Consider the following 25081-nt stretch of genomic DNA (forward strand, 5'->3'; position numbering starts at 1 on the left):
CCTTGGTGGACTTGTAAGACCAAATGGCAGTGTTCCAAGTTGTTAATGATTAGCTCCTAAGTGGAAGTGTTGGACTACTGGACTGTGTGTGTGTGTCTGTGTTTGCAGAAAACACACACAGTGCATACATTGCCCATGGATAAACATTGTAGGAATGAATGAAGGATGACCATATGGTCATCCTTTTCCACTAAGGCCCAGTTATCAAGACAAATGAAATGCAAGTGCAAAAACGGGTACATGTACAGTTGAATATTATTATGATGATGTCAGGTATGCCAGGAAAAGTAGGGCAATGGATGTGTAACATATGCCAGCACAGCTAGCTGGAATTTATTAAAGAATTATATGTTGTTTGAATATCTAACTGATTTGTCCTGATGCTTCTGTTGAAAATGTATTTGTAAAGATGCTTGTGTTAAAAATGTATCAACAGTGTGTCCTGCTGGACAGAAGAAGAAATGCACATGTATCATTGTAGCCGTTAAAATGTATATATTATAACATAGGATACTGGAAGAGAAGAGGTTAATCTCAATCCACCTGACTTTGGAAACTAGTAAGAAATTAAATTACTTAATTTAGCCTGTAAAGACTGCATCTTAGTTCTCAATGCAGCCAGAGACAAAAAGTCTGTACTAGAAAGATTCCTGCATTTCATTTTTGGGGTGAAATAATTGCTACTGTGGAAGGGTGGAGGTTTGAAATTGTTTTATGACTTCCAGGATCTGCAGCAGATCTTAGCACGGCTCTCTGTCTGTTATTGACACACAGGTGCTAAATCCCGTCAGTTTCTAGCATTGGGAACCAGAAGTCAGATGACCAGATGTATGTAATGTCATTCTATAATCCATTACTAAAAATAATGTTCAGTAATAGGTGAGACTAAAGTCTCAAGAACACTCTGTTTTTGTAACTGGATAAAGAAGGATCTCTCACCTACTTCATATTGCCTTGCTCTAGGAAGTAACCAGGGAATGATAATAATATAGATCAGTGAGGAAAATATGTTGAGATTAGGTAAGTATTATATTTCTGTAACTGTGTGAACCTGTCCATCTGTGTTATTTTTAATATTTCCTGTTATTGGTGTTTTGAGGGTCGGAACTGTGAATGTTGGCAGTATGACTGGTATAGGGAGAGAGCTAGCCAGTATGATAGACAGAAGGAAGGTTGGTATATTGTGTGTGCATGAGACCAGATGGAAGAGGAGTAAGGCTAGGTGTATCGGAAGTGGGTTCAAATTGTTTTATCATGGTGTAGATGGGAGTAGAAATGGCGTAGGAGTTATCCTGAAGGAACAGTATGCTAAGAGTGTTTTGGAGATGAAAAGATTGTCGGATAGAGTGATGTTTATAAAGCTGGAAATTGATGGTGTAATGATGAATGTTGTTAGTGCATATGCTCCACAGGTTGGGTGTGCAATGGATGAGAAAGTAAAATTTTGGAGTGAGTTAGATGAAGTGGTGATGACTGTACCCAAGGGTGAGAGAGTGGTGATTGGAGCAGATTTCAATGGGCATGCTGGTGAAGGGAACAGAGGGGATGAGGAAGCGATGAGTAGGTATGGTGTTAAAGGAATGCAGAAGGTCAGATGGTAGTGGATTTTGCGAAAAGGATGGTCATAGTTGTAGTGAAAACGTATTTTAACAAGCGGGAGGAGCATTGGGTGACTGACATACAAGAGTGGAGGAAGATGCACACAGATAGATTATATCTTATGTAGGAGGGCCAGTTTGAAGGAGATTGGAGACTGTAAAGTGATGACTGGGGAAAGTATAGTTAGGCAGCATAGGATGGTGGTTTATAAAATGAAGTTAGTGATCAAGAGGAGGAGGAGGGTGAGGGGCAGCACCAAGGATCAAATGGTGGAAATTGAAAAAGGGTAATTGTGAGGTGGAGTTCAGGGAAGAGTTAAGACAGGCACTGGGTGGCAGTGAAGAGTTACCAAATAGCTGGCTAGCTACAGCAGAGCTAGTAAGGGAGATGGCTAGAAAGGTGCTTGCTATGACATCTGGACAGAGGAAGGACAACAAGGAGGCATGGCAGTGGAATGAGGAAGTACAGGAGAGTATACAGAGAAAGAGGTTGGCAAAGAAGAAGTGGGATTGTCAGAGAGATGAAGAAAGTAGACAGGAGTATAAGGAGATGAGGTGCATGGCAAAGAGAGAGGTGGCGAAGACTAAGGATAAGGCATATGAAGAGTTGTGTTGAAGGTTGGACACTAAGGAGGGAGAAAAGGACCTGTACCGATTGGCTAGACAGAGGGACCAAGCTAGGAAAGATGTGCAGCAGGTAAAGGTGATAAAGGATAATGAGGGAAACATACAAGTCGAGGAGAGTGTGTTGAGCAGATGGGAAGAGTACTTTGAGGGGTTGTTGAGTGAAGAGAATGAGAGGGAGAGAAGGGTGGATGATGTGAGGATAGTGAATCATGAAGTGCATTGGATTAGCAAGGAGGAAGTAAGGATAGCTATGAAGAGGATGAAGAATGGAAAGGCTGTTGGTCCAGATGACATACCTGTGGAAGCATGGAGGTGTTTAGGTGAAATGGCAGTGGAGTTTTTAACCAGATTGTTTAATGAAATTTTGGAAAGTGAGAGGATGCCTGAGGAATGGAGAAAACGTGTACCAATTTTTAAGAATAAGTGTGATGTGCAGAGCTGTAGTAACTACAGAGGGATTAAATTGATCAGTCCCAGCATGAAGTTATGGGAAAGAGTAGTGGAAGCTAGGTTAAGAAGGGATGTGATGATTAGTGATCAGCAGTATGGTTTCATGCCGGGAAAGAGCACTACAGATGCGATGTTTGCTCTGAGAGTATTGGAGAAGTACAGAGAAGGTCAGAAGGAGTTGCACTGTGTTTTTGTAGACTTAGAGAAAGCATATGACAAGGTGCCTAGAGAGGAGTTGTGGTATTCTAGGAGGAAGTCGGGAGTGTCAGACAAGTACACAAGAATGGTACAGGATATGTACGAGGGTAGTGTGACAGCGGTGAGGTCTGAGGTGGGAGTGATGGATGCGTTTAAGGTGGAGGTGGGATTACATCAAGGATCAGCTCCGAGCCCTTCCTTATTTGCAATGGTGATGGACAGGTTGACAGACGAGATCGGACAGGAATCCCCGTGGACTATGATGTTTGCAGATGACATTGTTATCTGTAGTGAGAGTAGGGAAAAGGTGGAGGAGACCCTGGAGAGATGGAGATGTGCTCTAGAGAGAAGAGGAATGAAGGTCAGCAGGACTAAGACAGAATATATTTGTGTGAATGAGAGGGAGGTTAGTGGAATGGTGAGGATGCAAGGAGTAGAGGTGGCGAAGGTGTATGAGTTTAAATACTTGGGATCAATAGTTCACAGTAATGGTGAGTGTGGAAGAGAGGTGAAGAAGAGAGTACAGGCAGGATGGAGTGGGTAGAGAGGTGAAGAAGAGAGTACAGGCAGGATGGAGTGGTTAGAGAGGTGAAGAAGAGAGTACAGGCAGGATGGAGTAGGTAGAGAAGAGTGTCAGGAGTGATTTGTGACAGACGTGTACCAGTAAGAGTGAAAGGGAAGGGTTACAAGAGGGTAGTGAGACCCAGCTATGTTATATGGGTTGGAGACAGTGGTATTGACAAAAAGGCAGGAGTTAGAGCTGGATGTGGCAGAGTTAAAGATGTTAAGATTTGCACTGGGTGTGATGAGGGTGGACAGGATTAGGAATAGGTATATAAGAGGGTCAGCCCAGGTTGGAAGGTTTGGAGACAAAGCTAGAGAGGCAAGATTACGTTGGTTTGGATATGTGCTGAGGAGGGATGCTGAGTATATTGGGAAAAAGATGCTAAGGATGAAGCTACCAGGAAAAGAGGAAGGCCTAAGATATGGTTTATGGATGTGGTGAGAGAGGACATGCGAGTGGTTGGTGTGACAGAGCAAGATGCAGAGGACAGGAAGAAATGGAAACAGATGATCCACTGTGGCGACCCCTAACAGGAACAGCCGAAAGAAGATGATGGAGTTTACTGTAAATAGATATTTAGTATGTTCATGTTCATTTATTTATTATTAAATATATTTAAACTTTTCATTGTAGTTGGTCCTTTAGAGAATATTTTAACATTTGAGAGAACTTGTATCTATTGGTGACATAGTGGCCACTCCTGAAATCCTGGCTATTTGGTCAACATTACCATTTGTATTAATATTAATTTCACTCAGTATAATTGGGTGCCCTTGTAAGAGCCTTGGAGTAGCTGGTTTGGGGGTGTCTGGTGGCAGTGTAACTACCTTATAGTCTGGACAGAAGGGGGCACAGCTAGTAAATCTGTCCCAGCCTTTCCCAAGTACATGTGTTTGTGTCTGTGTGTAAATCCAGTCTCAAAGTGTGGTGTGTCAACTACTTGGAGCAGGGACACAAAGCACTGGTTTCACAGAGAAGGTGCTGAAGGACTTGGCTTGGACATTTGGCTGACATCTCAACCCTATAGCTGTACTAGTGGGGAGTCTTATTGGGAACCTGAAGGGAGACCGAGAAATCTGGACCCCGGACTGAGTGTATTCCCTGTGTGCTCTTAAGGGAAATTGTGCTTGATGCAGAGAGCTGCATCTGGAAACACTGGGTGTATCCATTTTTGTTCCAAGTGAACGTCCTTCTCCAGTGTCTGTGGTGATTAATGACAAACTATACTTTATTAGGGGTAGATTCAATTGTGAATCTAAAGGCGTGATTTATGCTGTGACATGTGACCGGTGTACCGCCTTTTACATAGGCAAAACCGAAAGAAAATTAAAACAGCGTGTTTATGAGCAAGTTTATGCCATCAGTAAAAAAGACACAAACAATGCCTTGGCAAAACATATACTTGAGTATTCAGATCATTGTTTTAAATTTGTAGTCTTGCACTGTAGACGTCCTGACTTAAGAGGTGGCCCTTGGCAACTTCTTTTGGAAACCGACGAGCTAGAGTGGCAGATCAGGACAACTGCCTATACACCCCCTGGTCTTAACGAACAAGTATCTATTAAATGTGTACTCAAATTGCTATCTTTGAGACGCTGAAAGGTTTAGTTATTATTATATTTTTTTATTCACTTCACATTAAATGTATACACACTATTTTTTTGGAATTACATTTAACCATACATGATTTTGCACTTATTTTTATTCTGTTTTATTTTGAACATGCATTCTTTGTTTTCTGTTATATATTTATACATGTTGGATTTCACAAAGTTATTTGAAGATGCGAGTTAAAGCCCTTTGAAAAGGTGTTTACTACCAGGACTGCCATACTGTGTTTATGTGGATGGTACTTTAATTCTTAAAATTGTTCAGCAGCTTATTTTGGGTAATTAGATGCCTTGTTAATTTTTAATTGTCATGTGGAAGACTATTTAAACAGTCTTAATTGATTTATTTTTATTCTGAAGAAGGTGAAGCATTGGTTTTACCGAAAGCGCTAAAGAGTAAATTGTTTTTTCTTAGGTTACCGGCTCTGCTTGTTTTTACTGATACATATAATTACCAGGTGTTGGGGGTGCAAGGGGTTTACCCCTATGCAGAAAGCATTTTGTGTGTGTGTGTGTGTGTGTGTGTGGGTGTGTGTGTGTGTGTGTGTGTGTGTGTGTGTGTGTGTGTGTGTGTGTGTGTGTGTGTGTGTGTGTGGGAGTTAATATTGTTTTCTTGTTTGACCATGTGCATGATCTACCAACTAAAGTAGATCTGTGTGTGTGTGTATGTGTGAAAATGATACATATAGAGACAGAGCTATATCAATGTTTGTGTATATATACACGTGTGTGTATAAATATTTTATATACATCATACACACAACACACGTCTATACACACATACATACCTTCATTAAATATGCATCTACAGTTCTCACAGTTAAAATACCCCTAATCTCCTCTTTCGTTCTGTTCACTCTCTAAACCTTACACAGTCCTCTCATTTATGTCCAGATTTTTTTTTGCATTACACCCACACCATCTCATCAACAAATGAATTTGTAACTGTCACAAAATTCACTCACACTGTGACTTCATTCAACACCACTTAATGTTATCTAATTGTCTCATATTTAACCACTTGTCAACATATATATATATTTTTTCCTTTCTTCTCATAATTGATTACTTTAAAATTGTCACGCATGCAAATGTATTTTTACTTGGGTCTCATATATTAATAATAATACCAACAATAATAACTGTGACATCCCTACTCCGGGCCAGTAATCAAGAAGCCTGAATCCTCACCGCAGACACTGGAGAAGGACGTTCACTTGGAACAAAAATGGGTACACCCAGTGTTTCCAGATGCAGCTCTCTGCATCAAGCACAATTTCCCTTAAGAGCACACAGAGAACACACTCAGTCCGGGGTCCAGATTTCTCTGTCTCCCTTCAGGTCCCCAATAAGACTCCCCACTAGTACAGCTATAGGGTTGAGATGTCAGCCAAATGTCCAAGCCAAGTCCTCCAGCACCTTCTCTGTGAAACCAGTGCTTTGTGTCCCTGCTCCAAGTAGTTGACACACCACACTTTGAGACTGGATTTACACACAGACACAAACACACCTACTTGGGAAAGGCTGGGACAGATTTACTAGCTGTGCCCCTTTCTGTCCAGAATATAAGGTAGTTACACTGCCACCAGACACCCCCAAACCAGCTACTCCAAGGCTCTTACAAGGGCACCCAATTATACTGAGTGAAATTAATATTAATACAAATGGTAATGTTGACCAAATAGCCAGGATTTCAGGAGTGGCCACTATGTCACCAATAGATGCAAGTTCTCTCAAATGTTAAAATATTCTCTAAAGGACCAACTACAATGAAAAGTTTAAATATATTTAATAATAAATAAATGAACATGAACATACTAAATATCTATTTACAGTCAACACCATCATCTTCTTTTGGCTGTTCCCGTTAGGGGTCGCCACAGCGGATCATCTGTTTCCATTTCTTCCTGTCCTCTGCATCTTGCTCTGTCACACCAACCACTCACATGTCCTCTCTCACCACATCCATAAACCTTATCTTAGGCCTTCCTCTTTTCCTGTTACCTGGTAGCTTCATCCTTAGCATCTTTTTCCCAATATACTCAGCATCCCTCCTCAGCACATGTCCAAACCAACGTAATCTTGCCTCTCTGGCTTTGTCTCCAAAGCTTCCAACCTGGGCTGACCCTCATATACCTATTCCTAATCCTGTCCACCCTCATCACACCCAGTGCAAATCTTAACATCTTTAACTCTGCCACATCCAGCTCTAACTCCTGCCTTTTTGTCAATACCACTGTCTCCAACCCATATAACATAGCTGGTCTCACTACCCTCTTGTAACCCTTCCCTTTCACTCTTACTGGTACTCGTCTGTCACAAATCACTCCTGACACTCTTCTCTACCCACTCCATCCTGCCTGTACTCTCTTCTTCACCTCTCTACCCACTCCATCCTGCCTGTACTCTCTTCTTCACCTCTCTTCCACACTCACCATTATTCTGAACTATTGATCCCAAGTATTTAAACTCATCCACCTTCGCCACCTCTACTCCTTGCATCCTCACCATTCTTCTAACCTCCCTTTCATTCACACACATATATTCTGTCTTAGTCCTGCTGACCTTCATTCCTCTTCTCTCTAGAGCACATCTCCATCTCTCCAGGGTCTCCTCCACCTGTTCCCTACTCTCACTACAGATAACAATGTCATCTGCAAACATCATAGTCCACGGGGATTCCTGTCTGATCTCGTCTGTCAACCTGTCCATCACCATTGCAAATAAGGAAGGGCTCAGAGCTGATCCTTGATGTAATCCCACCTCCACCTTAAACGCATCCATCACTCCCACCTCAGACCTCACTGCTGTCACACTACCCTCGTACATATCCTGTACCATTCTTGTGTACTTGTCTGACACTCCCGACTTCCTCCTACAATACCACAACTCCTCTCTAGGCACCTTGTCATATGCTTTCTCTAAGTCTACAAAAACACAATGCAACTCCTCCTGATCTTCTCTGTACTTCTCCAATACTCTCAGAGCAAACATCGCATCTGTAGTGCTCTTTCCTGGCATGAAACCATACTGCTGATCATTAATCATCACATCCCTTCTTAACCTAGCTTGCACTACTCTTTCCCATAACTTCATGCTGGGACTGATCAATTTAATCCCTCTGTAGTTACTACAGCTCTGCACATCACACTTATTCTTAAAAATTGGTACCAAAACACGTTTTCTCCATTCCTCAGGCATCCTCTCACTTTCCAAAATTTCATTAAACAATCTGGTTAAAAACTCCACTGCCATTTCACCTAAACACCTCCATGCTTCCACAGGTATGTCATTTGGACCAACAGCCTTGCCATTCTTCATCCTCTTCATAGCTATCCTTACGTCCTCCTTGCTAATCCAATGCACTTCATGATTCACTATCCTCACATCATCCACCCTTCTCTCCCTCTCATTCTCTTCAGTCATCAACCCCTCAAAGTACTCTTTCCATCTGCTCAACACACTCTCCTCGACTTGTATGTTTCCCTCATTATCCTTTATCACCTTTACCTGCTGCACATCTTTCCTAGCTTGGTCCCTCTGTCTAGCCAATCGGTACAGGTCCTTTTCTCCCTCCTTAGTGTCCAACCTTCAACACAACTCTTCATATGCCTTATCCTTAGTCTTCGCCACCTCTCTCTTTGCCGTGCACCTCATCTCCTTATACTCCTGTCTACTTTCTTCATCTCTCTGACAATCCCACTTCTTCTTTGCCAACCTCTTTCTCTGTATACTCTCCTGTACTTCCTCATTCCACTGCCAAGCCTCCTTGTTGTCCTTCCTCTGTAAAGATGTCATAGCAAGCACCTTTCTAGCCATCTCCCTTATAGCTCTGCTGTAGCTACCCAGCTATTTGGTAACTCTTCACTGCCACCCAGTGCCTGTCTTAACTCTTCCCTGAACTCCACCTCACAATTACCCTTTTTCAATTTCCACCATTTGATCCTTGGTGCTGCCCTCACCCTCCTCCTCCTCTTGAATCACTAACTTCATTTTATAAACCACCATCCTATGCTGCCTAACTATACTTTCCCCAGTCATCACTTTACAGTCTCCAATCTCCTTCAAACTGGCCCTCCTACATAAGATATAATCTACCTGTGTGCATCTTCCTCCACTCTTGTATGTCAGTCACCCAATGCTCCTCCCACTTGTTAAAATATGTATTCACTACAACTATGACCATCCTTTTCACAAAATCCACTACCATCTGACCTTCTGCATTCCTTTAACACCATACCTATCCAGCACTTCCTCATCCCCTCTGTTCCCTTCACCAGCATGCCCATTGAAATCTGCTCCAATCACCACTCTCTCACCCTTGGGTACAGTCATCACCACTTCATCTAACTCACTCCAAAATTTTACTTTCTCATCCATTGCACACCCAACTTGTGGAGCATATGCACTAACAACATTCATCATTACACCATCAATTTCCAGCTTCATAAACGTCACTCTATCCGAAAATCTTTTCATCTCCAAAACACTCTTAGCATACTGTTCCTTCAGGATAACTCCTACGCCATTTCTACTCCCATCCACACCATGATAAAACAATTTGAACCCACCTCCGATACACCTAGCCTTACTCCCCTTCCATCTTGTCTCATGCACACACAATATACCAACCTTTCTTCTGTCTATCATACTGGCTAGCTCTCTCCCTATACCAGTCATACTGCCAACATTCAAAGTTCCGACCCTCAAAACACCAATCACAGGAAATATTAAAAATAACACAGGTGGACAGGTTCACACAGTTACAGAAATATAATACTTACCTAATCTCAACATATTTTCCTCACTGATCTATATTATCATTCCCTCGTTACTTCCTAGAGCAAGGCAATATGAAGTAGGTGAGAGATCCTTCTTTATCCAGTTACAAAAACAGAGTGTTCTTGAGACTTTAGTCTCACCTATTAATGAACATTATTTTTAGTAATGGATTATAGAATGACATTACATACATCTGGTCATCTGACTTCTGGTTCCCAATGCTAGAAACTGACTGGATTTAGCACCTGTGTGTCAATAACAGACAGAGAGCCGTGCTAAGATCTGCTGCAGATCCTGGAAGTCATAAAACAATTTCAAACCTCCACCCTTCCACAGTAGCAATTATTTTACCCCAAAAATGAAATGCAGGAATCTTTCTAGTACAGACTTTTTGTCTCTGGCTGCATTGAGAACTAAGATGCAATCTTTACAGGCTAAATTAAGTAATTTAATTTCTTACTAGTTTCCAAAGTCAGGTGGATTGAGATTAACCTCTTCTCTTCCAGTATCCTATGTTATAATATATACATTTTAACGGCTACAATAATACATGTGCATTTCTTCTTCTGTCCAGCAGGACACACTGTTGATACATTTTTAACACAAGCATCTTTACAAATACATTTTCAACAGAAGCATCTGGACAAATCAGTTAGATATTCAAACAACATATACTTCTTTATTAAATTCCAGCTAGCTGTGCTGGCATATGTTACACATCCATTGCCCTACTTTTCCTGGCATACCTGACATCATCATAATAATATTCAACTGTACATGTACCCGTTTTTGCACTTGCATTTCATTTGTCTTGATAACTGGGCCTTGGTGGAAAAGGATGACCATATGGTCATCCTTCATTCATTCCTACAATGTTTATCCATGGGCAATATATGCACTGTGTGTGTTTTCTGCAAACACAGACACACACACACAGTCCATACAGTCCAACACTTCCACTTAGGAGCTAATCATTAACAACTTGGAACACTGCCATTTGGTCTTACAAGTCCACCAAGGTCTTCATCTGAATTGAAGTCCATAGTGCAGGTCTATACAAGGTTGTGTGGTTCCTGACAGTTTCCTCGCCTTAACTACTGGCTTTCATTGGACAACTCCCAAGATGGTCTCATCCAGCTGAAGAACTAAAGCCTGCAAATCCCTCAGGCCCTTTGATTCATAATAATCTAAAGTTCAACTAATAGTACCAGAGACTCATATTCATAGCCTGTACCCTAGACACTTATATCTGCCATGATATTTTTCATCTCTGGATTGCTTCTTAAACCTGAGGTAACATCTCCTGTTATTTAAGGAGGCAAAATGTCACTACACTGGTGAGAATCTGGACTACCCTGGGACACTAGCAGAAGTGTAGTTGTTTAGTCAGTCAATTGGATTTATGGATGGAGCTTGCAGAGGGCTGGGGACAGTGCAGTCCTGAAAATCCAAATATGGAGAGGCTTCTCAAGCTAATAAGGTCTGTGCAAGTGCAGCCAAATGTGTTGAGGCCAAAATAGGACTATGACAATAATTCAGGACTTCTGCTGCTTGGCTTTCTGAATGAATCTCAGAATCACATGAAATGGGGGGGCATAAGGGAGTCATGGGGGACATTTCCAGATGACAGCGTCACTGAGATTTTAATTCAGAGGAGCAATCAGGGGAAAAAATTAAGCACTTTGCTTTAGTCTAGAATATAAACAGACTGCATCAACGCTTCTCCTAGCAATGGAACAATATCTGCATTACTGATGAACTGAAGAACCAATAATGTAACATCACAAGGCAATGACTGTCTGTACGCTAGGCAATGGACTTCACGAAGAACATGATCAAGTTGCCAGTATAGATTGCTATCTCACCATGAGGTATGGAGTCTTGGAATGTTTGAAAAGTAACAGACTGCCCTTATCTCCAGATTTACATGGAGAAGAGCCACTAAGTACAGCCACATATCTTGGACAGTCTGTCATTAACAATGCCCATCACCCCATCCTTGGGTAGAAAAACCAAAGCGACAATACTAGAGATGATAGGATTAGAAATGGGCTGCTTAGGATCAGATCTACAGTGTGTAGTCACCACATGAGATAAGCTTTACAAGGTTTGTAAATCCGGAAGTGAAAAAGCTTGGGATTTAATACCAAAGCCCAGCGAACTCTTAAGCACTCAGTGAAGAATTCCCACATAAAACCTTGCAAAGGATGTCATTAAAACAGATGCTGCCATCAACCCTAGGGCCTGAAACCAAAGAACAACTGTGATGATCTGTGAATTAATAATTTACTGTACAACAGAATGAAGTAAAGGGATCCAGTTCGTGGGTCAATGGGTTTTTCATAGTGTTGTGGCTAGGATGCAGCATATAAATGTCAGTAAATGGGAAGGCTCGGTGTGAGACACTGCATTATTCATTGCAACTCGCAAGGACTAGTATAAACTCATCATGGGCTCCCAAGCAAATATTAGACTGCTGAGCAAAAGATTGCTAATGAGTCATGTCATATCCAAGGTAAAGACATACCTTCATGTCTGGCAACCTCTGGTCTGTTGCAACTACAGAAATACACCGGGGAGAGGGATGAACACCTTGCCTGATTTATTGAGAATATGCTCCAACACACCAGGTTGTCTGCAAGCCCTCTGCGATACAAAGTCAACGAGCATGTCTACTGGGGGTACCACCCAGAATGCAAACTGACCCATGCTAAAGGCTTCCAGAAAGAAAGATCCCTCCAGGAAAGGGGCTTTGGCAGTCCAACTCCCCCCAAGCTGTCTCAATTTCAAGAGATCACTGAAGGAGATGTCCTCACAGGGGGGATTTAGGGGACCCTTTAATCAATATAGTCTTCAGGAAAATCTAAGTGCATCCACTTGCACTGCCTCTTATTGTACACTTCCCGGGGGGGGTGGGGTTGCTTTAGTGGCTGGGGACAAAGCAGCAGCAGTGGAGCCCTGGGCCAGGTGCTGCTCAAAGCCTGTCAGTGCGGTTTGTTCTGAAGGCAGCTCATGTAAAATAGAGACCCTGGAAGGACAACAGAATCAGAGCACATCTGACCCCAGAAGAGATGCACCTGTCTCAGAAAGAGCCAAAATTCACTCTGAGATGTCAAACACTGACACTGAAGCCACATGACCAGAAAGGGAACCCCCCAATCAGAGTATCCAAGAGAAGTCCCAGTTCCAATCGCTGACACAGCCATGTCAGATATTGAGACAGGAGCTGAGCTGTCCAGAGTCAAAGCACTCAAGAGCAGGGATGGTTACAATAACAAAGTCAAACCTGACTCTGGACCCTTGTCTTCAAAACCACAGAAGTGGAATGCACTCAGCTCTGAGGTGACCAGAGTCAAAGAAATCAAGGCAGAAGTGAGAGCCAAGGACAGCCAAGCTTGTCAGCACTGACAAAAGGGTAACATAGGCAAGTGTCAGAGCCATGGTCAGGGTCACCGGCAGTTGGATGGGAGGGGTAGCAATAAGTCAGGACAATGGTAACAGGTCTTTCAGTTATATGGCCAGAGGGTTATGGGATAGTTCCCAGGTCCATCTGGGCCTTCAGTAAAGTTCAAATGAGCTGATCGAGGTTAGATTCCTTCTTGCAGGACCTCACAGAAGCTCTAGAAGGCAGTTTTCTGACTTTAGGCAATGGCCGGACCACATCATGAATCTGAAAAGGAGAAGCCCGGCCCAGAAGAGGAAAGGGTTGTGGAAAAAAACCCAGGTCAGGGTAACAGCCACAAAAGCAGAACAGAACCCACTAGACTCTGGGGGTGCAGTCAAGAGCAGATTTGGTGTGATATCTTAATCTGATCTGAAGTTTGAATAAGTAATGACAAATTGATACACACAGGATTCTGAGTCCATATCCAGAGAAACAAGACAAAGGTATCAAGGGCCTAAGGGCCTTCAGATCTGGCTGGGTCCCCAAGAAGGGATGTAGAAGATCTTTTTTTATCTTTACCTTTTTGGCAATCTATTTTCCTTCTTTCATCTCGTCTTTATCCTTCCTATTTTTTATCATCATCCACTTTTACTTTCTTCTTTTCAGTAGATCATGGGTGTTCATTCTTCTGCTCTTGATGTTTTGTTGTTCGACCATGTGTTTGTTCAGTCAGCTGAATGGGACCCATGAGGAGAGGTGTATATATAAATGGATATAGACAGCAAGGAAGATGGTAGGACTAAAGAACAGGAGGCTGAAAATTAAAAGACGTGTAATAGACTTGCAGTGTGTCAGTGAGAAAAAGGAAGAAACTTCTACGAAAATTTGGAGACCAAGAAAGGGATTTCTTATGAGAACATTTTGTGCAAAATGCACTTTTCTAAAAAAGGCATAAATTGTAAGAGATTTGATAGTGTAGGTAGAAAATTCTAGCTTGCTTGGACAAGTTTAAAGAAAGCATGTTTGTATAAGACAAAGTAGATCTGAGGTTTGGTATGGTATATGCTCCACTGTTTTGAGATTAATGGATAGAAGGTGAAAAAGTTGAGAAGTTTTTGTACAAAATGGGGCAGAACTTGTTGAAAATTAGCTTATAAATGGAGCAGCAGTTGAGAATTGAAGGGCTTTCCCTGATGCAGAAAGTGTTGCTTTTGTTTAGGAGGGTACCGTGGTGGGCAAGAATGTTTGCAACACTAGGTGGCAAATTTTTAGGAGGCTTTTCTTCATAGGGAACATTTTAGGAATTACACAGTGTGTCCATCAGTAATGCACACTAGTTTTCTTTTTATGTTTTAACAGTTGAGGTCCTGATCTTGGGAGTGAGTGAGCAATTTTATAGGCCAGTTTGGGTTGAGAAATTGCTTTTGTGTTCTTGAGAGGACATGATAGTGGAAGTTCATGGAGGGGCTAGGTATAAGTCAAGGTATTCGAAGTTTAGACTTGAGTAATGGGGGGGGGGCGTCCCCATGAGTCAGCAAGTATTTGTGGAAATGTATAACTTGGGGATCATGATCATAGCATTTAATTTAGTGATATTAACTTGTGGTGTGAGTTGTGAAACTGGAAGCAAATATTATTGAGGTTATTTTTATGACCGCTCAAACAGTGACAGTATAAGGGCCTGTTTTGTATAATTAAGAGCCACCAGAATAAAAACTCATTTTGAGATGAGGAGAAAGGGGTTATTAATAAGAGAGGAGAGAGTTAGGCCTGGAATAGGCTGTTGGGGTATTCTGGCTGTGTGGAAGCCAGTGGTGTTACCGTACGGAATCTGTGTAGACTAGTTTGACAAGTACTCATTTTTTTATGGCATGCCTGAGAATAAGTAATTAATTTATTGAGTGGACTAATGTCCAAATTCTTGCTAGTCTGGTTTGGGCCTCCTGTCTGGCTCTGTTTGTTTTTTATCAGGAGGTTGAGGATCATTGTCTTTGCCAGAATATCAAAACCTTTCAGGGGTGCATTGGGCTAGGAGCCCAAGGGTAGGGGAAGGAAATAAAAGACCAAAAGATAATCTTGGTGGTTCTCCATCTTAACCATGTCTCAGCTGAAATGGAGTGCCACAGAAGGGCATGGAGGGATCAGCTCACCTTGGCCTCTCCCCTGTTATAATGGTTAGGCTGAAAGTCAGGGCAGTAATGGGCCTATGTCAGGTTGCCTACAACCTTCATGAAAGTAATGAGGCTGTGGACCACTGTCCTTTTTGAGCCCCAGGAGTAGGATAGTTCTACTGCAGTGGTTATGAGTTTAGGCAGAAGCAGCAACGTCTCAGCCGATTCCATTGCATCTAACTAAAAGTGCATTGTGAGGTTAAAATCTCACATTTCTGAAAGGGTTCAGTTATCATAGAGAATAAAGTGCAGAATCAATCTCTCTGTTAGTAATACAAAGCTAGATGTAGCAATTGAGGTGGGGAGACTGACGAAGAATTTAGAAAGACTGAACTAGTGATCAGAAAGGTGGCAATTGAGGTTCAGTGCAAACCAATACAAAGTACTTAACTCGAGTCATATCAGCCCTGATGTGAAGTGTTAACTGGTTACAGCAGAGCAAGAAAATGATCTGAGGATGTTGAACACACATTTGGACCACTGAGCAGAGTGAAAAGGCAGTGGCAGTTGCATGCAAAATACTAGGATATAGCCTTAGGACAGTATGTTACATTAACAAAGAGGTAATGCTTTTCACTTTAGAGAGTCAGAGTTGCACCACACCTTGAGTACTGCCTGCAGTTCTGGAGGCCATGTAATTAAAAGGACATCTGGCTACTGGAAAGAATTCAGAGATGGAAAGGAAGCAGTATGACTAGGGGCTAGAGAAAATTGAGATCTTTTGACTTGAACCCAAAAGAGAGAAGAGAACATGATAGAGGTGCACAAGACCAGGATCTTATCAGGGAGATATGGAGGAGCTCATTTTGAACAGGAGGAGAAAGCAGATACAGCAGATTACAAGGACTGACTAATTTCTGGATCTCATAAAGTACCTTTTCATTGCAGCGGTTGTTGACCCTTAGAATGATTTTCCAGAATGGGTGACTGTGTGGATTCTGGGACAAATGGGGAAAAGCATAAGGGAGAAGGTAGTGAAGGAGGAGGCGTAGAATGCTTAGTGTAAAGTAATGCATCAGCAAAGAAGATTTTATTTTCCATTGCAAAAAGAATAATGCAGAGAGAGAGTTCTGTCACAGCTACCACAGTCTTGCCACTCTAGCAGTCTTGTTACTGGCTTTGTTTATTTACCTGACCATGCGGTTACTGCTAGTGGGTAACTCTGCCTTCAGAGTATCTCTGAGAACCTTCAGAAATCCTCTCCATGGCATGTTGTATTCTCTGCAAGACCTCTCCTTGGAATTGGATCATGTGATTTAGCCACCACAATCCTGCCACACTGCCACCCTGTTAATAGCTTTAATTAGTATCCTGACACTGTATACTTATGGAAATAGCAGTGGAGGCCTCTGCCATGAAGAGGATCTCTCAAAGAATTTTCAGATAACCTCTTGATGGTGTACTATACTCCATGCAGAACTTCCCTTTGGAAGTATGTAATGTGAGTTAAATAGCTAAAGTACCTTCAGTGGCCACATAGTGGGTGTGAACATAAGCTTTCCCAAGAGGTCTAGAACCATGCATTTTTTTGTCTGGTATTACACCGCCAGGGTATTTGATGACAGATTACTCTTAAGGACCCCTGCTCAGATGATCATGTCTGGTATGGAGTATTTAATGGCTTACTATTGAAATCTCGAAAGTAAAAAAAAAAAAAAAAAAAAAAAAGGGTACTTAGCGAACTAATTCACCGAAAGTACACATAACCGAACCGTCTTAATGTTGAAAATCAGCAGGGGGGGGGGGGTGTTCCAGTTGACATTTTAAGACTTCTCCAGATTCTTGGAAGTTAATTATTTCTTGAGGGCTTTCCATGAGTGACAGCTGGTAGCATTGGTGAAGTCCATGCAGACTTTACACCAGTTTAGAATCTGCCTTAATTAGGTTTTGTATGAGGTTATATTCAGGCCCAGAGCAAGTGAGATGTGATGTGCCCGTCAGTGAGAGGGATCTGCTTACCACAAGCACACTTAAAGATATTAAAACTATTGCAGGCCTCCAGTACCAATGGAAAAACTTTCCACAATATAGCAAAAGTTGGTAAAAGGACCAGGATTCATGTCAATGTCAGCTACTAGGAAAATGATAACCTAGAGATACTGCAGATGCTAGCTGTAAAAAGTATTCCAAACCTTGCATGGAAGTGTTCTGGACAACTGGCTTATTTTGCTGTGGGAAAAATTGAGAATTGAAGTACCAGCTAGACATAGTGGTATAGTGGGAGGGACTAAACAGTCTGGAAAAATTCTAACTGCTGAGAAGTGTTAAATTTTTGAAGAGGAATTACACCTATTCTTGCAGCCAGAACTCTACCACAGCAGACTGGAACACATCTAAGCTCAGATGCTGTGTAGAGAAAACCAAGAACATCTGAAAAACAGACTACTTTTTGTCTCCTTTATGAAAAAGAGACTGTTTAGCTGTGACTGTACACACTGTAAATGAATACAGTAAAACCTGAGAAGGAACTGGCAGAGCTGACTCCAGTAGACCTGCTGGTACTCCTGCTGCTTATTTCAGAAATTTTTCATCTCACGATACATGCAAGGCTGAAATCTTGAATAAATTATCTAAAGTAACCTACAAACTAGGTGACCAGCTAGGAAGCTAGGTAGGTTTTGTGACAGCAGAGTTAGAGGGAACCATTCCTTCGCTGGCCACCACTTTGTAATAATCTTACAGCTGATGCAATTCTGTCAAAAATGTACTTATATGGGACAGTTGTACACATGACAACACCTGCTTTTGCACCTAGATAATTAGGTGTTGTGATGCAGTTTCATGAAACTGTTCTGTATTCTGTATATTTATCCATTTTCTGTATGTGCAATACATGCATTTTAATGTGGATGTAGAAGCAGAAGACATACAGATGTTAAGCCTTATTTCAGACTGCAAAGTTGGGATGAAAGAATGCAGCAATAGTAAGAAGTGAGTACAGTACTACATTAGTCTTTCCTGAAGAGAGCATAGTTGGATGAGGGTACTTGCCATTGTAAGAAGTCATGTAGGGACAGACAGCTGTAGGTTTATGAATACCCTTCCTCTCCCCCTCTTTTGAATGTAGGTTACGATATGGGTTAGGCACAGTGATGTGATGAATTGTCACCTATGGGCTGATAACTTCTATATAGTTACATCCTGCTGGACATGTTACAGCTGTCAGAATTTCCACCATTTTCTATCATATGTTTTATTTTGATGTACCTTGTGGAAGACATGAAGATAGATGGTCAGTGCTGCATTTATACCATATAGTGACGCTAGTATTGTCTTAATATAAGAAAGATGCTAATATTGTATAAGTGGATTTTCAATTTATTTTTAAAAAGAAAGTGTAAAGGATGACTATTACTGAGTAGAAGCCCATGTGTTGCGAATGCTGCTTCAAGAGCTTGTCCTCCAAAGAGAGATTACTAATGTAATTCATCTTCATCATTCCCCCATTTCCTGTTTTTACATAGGGTTAGGGTGTCACCTCGACATTAGTCAATATGTCAGATTACCTAGAGCCAATTTTTACACCACTGAATGGATACTGTCAAGGTAAGTAGCTTTACACAAACTACTTCATATAGATGTATATTTTCTTAATAGGTTCATAGGATGATACTAGGCTATTGGCCCAGAGGCCCTCATAAGCCTAGCCAAGAATTTCATCCATGTCCCCACAAAGTCAGCTCCTGATGTTCTTTGTGTTTCACTTTTGCAGGCATTACATTTGGGTAATCTGCTGGCAGGTTGCCCTCAGTCAGCCTGAATAACAAAGTCTTGGGTCCTGCGTCAGTTGCTTTCTCCTTTTTCATGACGTCAGGTTGTCAGGGGTATAAAACATGCAGCCGACGCCATTTTATTCAGTCTTTCTTCCCACGCGGTGCCCGAAGCAGAAGCAGTTTGCAAGTGCCGGTCGGCCGACTCCCGAACTTTTCGTATTCGAGTTTCAGAACCGAAGTCTTCAAACTAAAGCCAAGTACCCCGTTGGAGAAACTTTTTCTTGCTCCTTACCGATGTCAGTAAAAGTTAATAATTGCATTACTTGTGGGAAGCAAATACCTCATAAGGATTTTCATTTGTACTGTATTCCTTGCCTAGGCCCTGATCACAATGTGCCTTGCTGTCGGTTTTGTGCTAGATTTAACCAACGCACTATTAAGCGTCGGTATATTTTTGCTTCTAAATATTTTGGTTAAAGATTTAATTATCCTGAAATGTCGTTGGTTAGCAATCCGACTACCGGAGTTCACATAAAACGCAAAGAAAAAGACAGAGATAGACAGTCGAGGTCCAAAACCGACGAAGCTTCTCCTAAGCCAGTCGCCGGTTCGCCGTGAGGCGCTTTCGCAGTCCTTGATACCCACTACTTTTGAGTCGCAGGCCTCTACCGAAACCCATTCGGAGACCGGTATGCCGCAAAATTCTCAGAGTATTGAACCCGCGGATGTCTCTCCCTTAGATGGGTCTGGAGCCGCTGAGCAGGCACCGGCTTCTGAGAGTGTTTTCAGGCCTCAACATTTTTATATTAAACCGACACCAGCAACAAAAACAAGGTCAAAAACAATTTCCATGTCTAAAAAACTGACACACGAGCCATGTGCTCAGGCCCCTATGCCTAAAAAACAGATGATCAAAATGGCTGAGGATTTAATTACCTTGATCAGGGGTTCCCAACCACCCCCTGCTAAGAGGCCTAGGCAAGGCACTGATTATGAATCTTCAGATCAGGTTTCCATTTCTTCTGATTCCTCTTCTGATCAGGAATTTTCTATTCCACCCTATGAGGATTCTGATGCAGAGGAATCCATCCCATCTGCATCTCCTCCTGAGGATTACTCTCTTGGAGAGACTTTGCATACTTTAACGGAACATTTTCACTGGGAGAGTCAGGACTTCTCTGAATCAAAAGAGGCTTAGGGATTTCCTTCTTCTTCCTCAGCATAGGCCTTTGGCAATACCTTTTGTATTAGATATTGTTGATGATGTGTTCTCGGAATCAAGCATGGCTCCTGATTCCCTGCCTCCAGCTCCTAGTAAGCCTGACAGATATTACAGGGTTCCTGACTCCCACAAATTTCTTTTAAAAAATCCTGCAGCTGATCCTGAAACTATTTCTCAGGGTCCCAAGGGTGTAAAGGCCTCTACAGCCAATAATCCCACGCCTTCTGATAGAGATTCCAGGGCGCTGAATAAATGGGGTAAGAAGGCTTATACGTATGAAACCTTGGCAATCAGGGCTTTAAACTGCCAGTTTCATATGCTTAAATATCAACAGCATGTTATGGGCTTACTGAAACAGAAAATGATGTTGATTTCTGATTGTGTGGAAAATAGAGAGTTACGTGAATTATTGCACTCAGCAGAACAAGTTTGTAAACATACTTTGCAATGTGGTTTTGATTCTTTGGAGGCCTCTTGTAGGGCCGCCATTACTGGATCTGTGATTAGAAGGCATGCCTGGCTCAAGGAGCAAAATCTGCCTGATCATGTTAAAGCTAAATTGTTGGATGCCTCTTTGCAGCATGATACTCTGTTTGGTAATAAGGCAGAAGAGGTTTTAAAGAAAATGGAAGACAAAGCTAAATCTATGCAAACTGTAAAAGATTTCTTGCAAGTGCAGCCACCCAGGTTCAGTAGACACTGGCCTACTAAAAATTGGTCCTTTCCTGTGTCCAACAGAGCCACTCAGGGCAAATCCAGGCGCTCAAAAGGCTCCAGATACCAATCACAGGGTTCTTACAGGTCAAAGCAATGGGGTGCCTCCACCTCCAAATCTGGAGGTAACAAAGCACAACCCTACAGTAAGCAGTCTCAATAACTTTCCTCTACCATCACCAAGCACTTATCTTTTGGCAGCTCCCTTGGGAAGAAAACCATCACTTCATGCTCAAAATTGACAGTTAATTACCCAGGACAAGTGGGTATTAAACATAGTATCACAGGGGTACAGATTTCATTTCCATAATTTGCCAATTCCAAATGGATGGCCGGATCTGCCACAAAACCAGTGGGCGGAGGCCCAGAAACAAGTCATGTCCCTCATGGATATGGGGGCTATTCAACCGGTACCAGAAAAGGGAAAAGGACAAGGTTTTTATTCAAGACTTTTCCTGGTACCCAGAAAAGACAATTCATGGCGTCCAATACTGGACTTATCGATTTTGAACACATTCCTGGACATTCCAAAGTTCAAAATGCTGACTTTACAACAGCTACTGCCGCCTATGCTAGGCAGGAATGCTTGGTTAGTAACTCTAGACTTAAAAGAGGCATACCTGCATATCCCAATAAGGGAATCCTGCAGAAGATACCTCCACTTCAAAGCAGGTTTTTTGCATTACCAATTCTGTGCACTGCCCTTTGGCTTATCTACTGCGCCCAGGGTCTTTACAAAGTGCCTGGCACCAGTAATTGCATTCTGCAGACAAAGAAGCATTCAAATTTATCCTTATCTGGACAATTGTCTCATTCAAGCTGAGGACAAGGACACTCTTCTTCAACATCTGGCGTTTGTAAAAAGGCTTCTAGCATGCTAGGGCACACCATAAACAAAAATAAATCACAACTGGTACCCTCTCAAATGATTACATTCCTGGGAGCAAGCTTGAATACAACTGCCCAGATGGCTTACCTCACGCCAGACAAACAAAGGCAACTGACAACATACTTCAAACAAATGGCAACAAAAACCCAGTTATCTGCAAGACAAATTCTGCAAGCTTTGGGGTTCATGGCATCCTGCATTCTACTAATTCCATATGTGAGACTGCATATGAGGAAACTTCAGTGGTACCTAAAAAGTTTATGGAGTCAGCATTGTTACAGTCTGGAAACATTGATTCCTCTCATTCCCTGCCTACAACAGGAGTTTCTTTGGTGGGCAGAGACATGTCACCAAAACAAGGGACTGTCATTCACTCTATCCCCTGCCACCCAAACCTTAACTACAGATGCATCAGACTATGCTTGGGGGGCCCACCTGGCAGGGAGATGCATTCAGGGCAAATGGAGCCCAAACCAAATGCATCTGCATATCAACCAGAAAGAGATGTTAGCTGTTTAGAATGCTCTGACAGCCTTCAAGGACTTATTTCATCCAGGACAACTACTGATAAAGACGGACAACACCACAGTCATGTGGTACATAAACAAGCGGGGGGTACACATTCCTACCCCCTTTGCAGACTAGCCATGGCCTTGTGGAACACAGCCTTGACTTACCAAATATATCTACAAGCTCAATTCCTGCCAGGAAAGCAAAATACTCTGGCAGATGATCTAAGCAGAAATCTTATGGACCCGCACGAATGGAAACTGAATCCACAAATCTTCAGCATGTTAACACAGACATGGGGGAGCCCAGACATAGATCTGTTTGCCTCTCCCCAAAATTATCAGTTGGACAAATTCTGCACAAGAACTCATCACAAAAAAGCATGGAAAGTGGATGCCCTATCCTTCAGCTGGAGAAACCTATCAGTCTATGCCTTTATCCCTCTGCCTCTACTCTCCAAGGTCTTAAGTCAGACAGGAAAAAAACAAAAATGATCCTAGTGGCTCCAGACTGGCCTTGCCAGCACTGGTACCCACTTCTAAGGAATATGTCTCAGCTTCATCCATGGTACTTGCCTCAAATACCTCATCTACTGTCTCAGCAGAACTATCAAATTCTGCACACTCCGCTCCAAACTTTGAATCTTGCAGCATGTCTGATCAACTAATTATTCAAACAACACATCTCAGTAAATCTGTGATGGATGTCATTTTGGAAGCCAGGAGGCCTAGTACTAGAAAATCTTATGCTGATAAATGGAAGAGATTCTGTGCTTGGAACCAAGCACAAGGAACAGGCACAGCAAAGCCCAATATTCCTCAGATTTGACAATATTTGACTGAGATGCTTGACAAGGGCCTATCCTTTTCTTCAATAAAAATCCATGCCTCTGCCATCTCAGCTCATTACAACACATAGCCCTCCCCTCTTTTCTCATCCTCTGCTTAAACAGTATCTTAGAGGGGCCAAAAAATTAAGGCCTCCTAGAAGATCACCAACTCCTGCATGGGACCTCAATTTTGTGCTGGAAAAACTCGCCCTGCCTCCTTTTGTATCAGCAGCTACTGTGGATATAAAATTTCTATCTTGGAAAACAGCTTTTCTCTTTGCAGTCATTTCAGCTAGAAGGGTTTCAGAACTACAGGCTCTCATGGCCTTTTATTATATATTACCCAGACAGGGTGTTCCTCAGGACCAATCCTTCTTTTATGCCTAAGGTAGTATCCAGTGTGGCTGTTAACAAGGCCATTCACCTGCCAACATTTTACCCAAATCCGCAGAACAAGGGGGAGCGGATTCTGCATTCATTGGATGTACACAAACAACTAAGATTCTACTTAAACAGGACCAAATCTCTAAGAAAGTCTGAGCAACTACTGGTAGCATTTGCTGTATGGTCAGAGGGGAAGGCTATATCAAAGCAGACTATCTCTAAGTGGATAAGCCACTGCATTCGTTTCTGCTACTTGCACCATGGTAAACCTGTGCCCAAGGGGATCAGATCACATTCCACCAGGGCTGCCTCTACTTCAGCAGCTTTTCTGAGATGGGTTCCAACCAAAGACATTCTAGAAGATGCTACTTGGGGCTCTGTTCATACCTTCACAAAGCATTATCATTTGCCTCTCTTCTCCAAATCCAGGGCAGGCTTTGCCACTGCAGTTCTACAGGGCCTTAAAGCCGCTCCTAATGCTGTTTAGTTCCATCCTCCCATCCATAGCTTTGGGATTCTACCCAAGCAATAGTGAAACATGAAGAACATAGTACAGTTGTGTACACTTCCATAAATGTAGATGTTCGAGTGTATTCACTGTTGCAGTCTGGGTTACCCACCCGCCCTCCCTCTTTCTGTACCTTTTCTTTCCTTCACTATACAAAAAAGCTTTATGGTGTATTTGCTTTTATGTGAAAGTAAAGTTTATGTTTCTAAAGATGCATTTATATATATTTACTGTTTATTTTTATATATATTTATATATATATATATATATATATATATATATATATATAAAATCTTGCTCCCCATTTTGGGGGGGGGGCACCTGATATCTGGGGCAAGAAAAACTGAATAAAATGGCGTCGGCTGCATGTTTTCTATACCCCTGATGACCTGATGTCAGGGAAGAGGAGACAGCAACTGACGCAGGACCCAAGACTTTGTTACTCAAGCCGACTGAGGGCAACCTGCCAGCAGATTACCCAAATGTAATGACTGCAACAGTGAATACACTTGAACATCTACATTTATGGTAAGTGAACACAACTGTACTTTCTTTGTCATACGTTTGTGTTGTTGATCTTAAAACAGTTTTGTGACATAGAGTTTCTGTGGAATTAAATTAAGGGCTGTAGTACTCTTTGTGAATAAATTAAATATTCAGTGCTGAGTGAATTCTTATTTATTTTCATTTCAGAGGTCTGTTAGCACGTCCATGCCTTTTGTAGTATTTGGAGTAAGTGGAGTATCTGCAGGGATCTTGGATTTACTGCTTCCAGAAACACTCAATAAACCAATTGCTGAAGGAATGGATGATCTGATCAGTCCAACATACCAGCTCCTTGATGCTAAAAAAACAGTGCAGGTTGATTGTTTCAATTATTTTACTTTTGCTGATGTACTTATTTAAGTTGATGGAATTTTGAAAGT

The 25081-nt window shown here is 42.0% G+C and overlaps 1 protein-coding gene across 3 annotated transcripts in view; it reads left to right on the forward strand.

Moving 5' to 3' along the window:
- The window catches only part of LOC122789199 (solute carrier family 22 member 15-like), a 1485835-nt gene that overhangs the window by 1322033 nt on the left and 138721 nt on the right, over window positions 1-25081 (forward strand). For all 3 annotated transcript variants that reach the window (XM_044056469.1, XM_044056468.1, XR_006362790.1), the window contains exon 11: window positions 24849-25016. In XM_044056469.1, coding sequence (XP_043912404.1) covers window positions 24849-25016 — 168 coding nt within the window. The remainder of the gene's footprint in view (window positions 1-24848; window positions 25017-25081) is intronic.

The sequence above is a fragment of the Protopterus annectens genome, chromosome 14.part0 (genome assembly GCF_019279795.1).
Source record: "Protopterus annectens isolate FY-2018-M chromosome 14.part0, PAN1.0, whole genome shotgun sequence".
Lineage (NCBI taxonomy): Eukaryota > Metazoa > Chordata > Ceratodontiformes > Protopteridae > Protopterus > Protopterus annectens.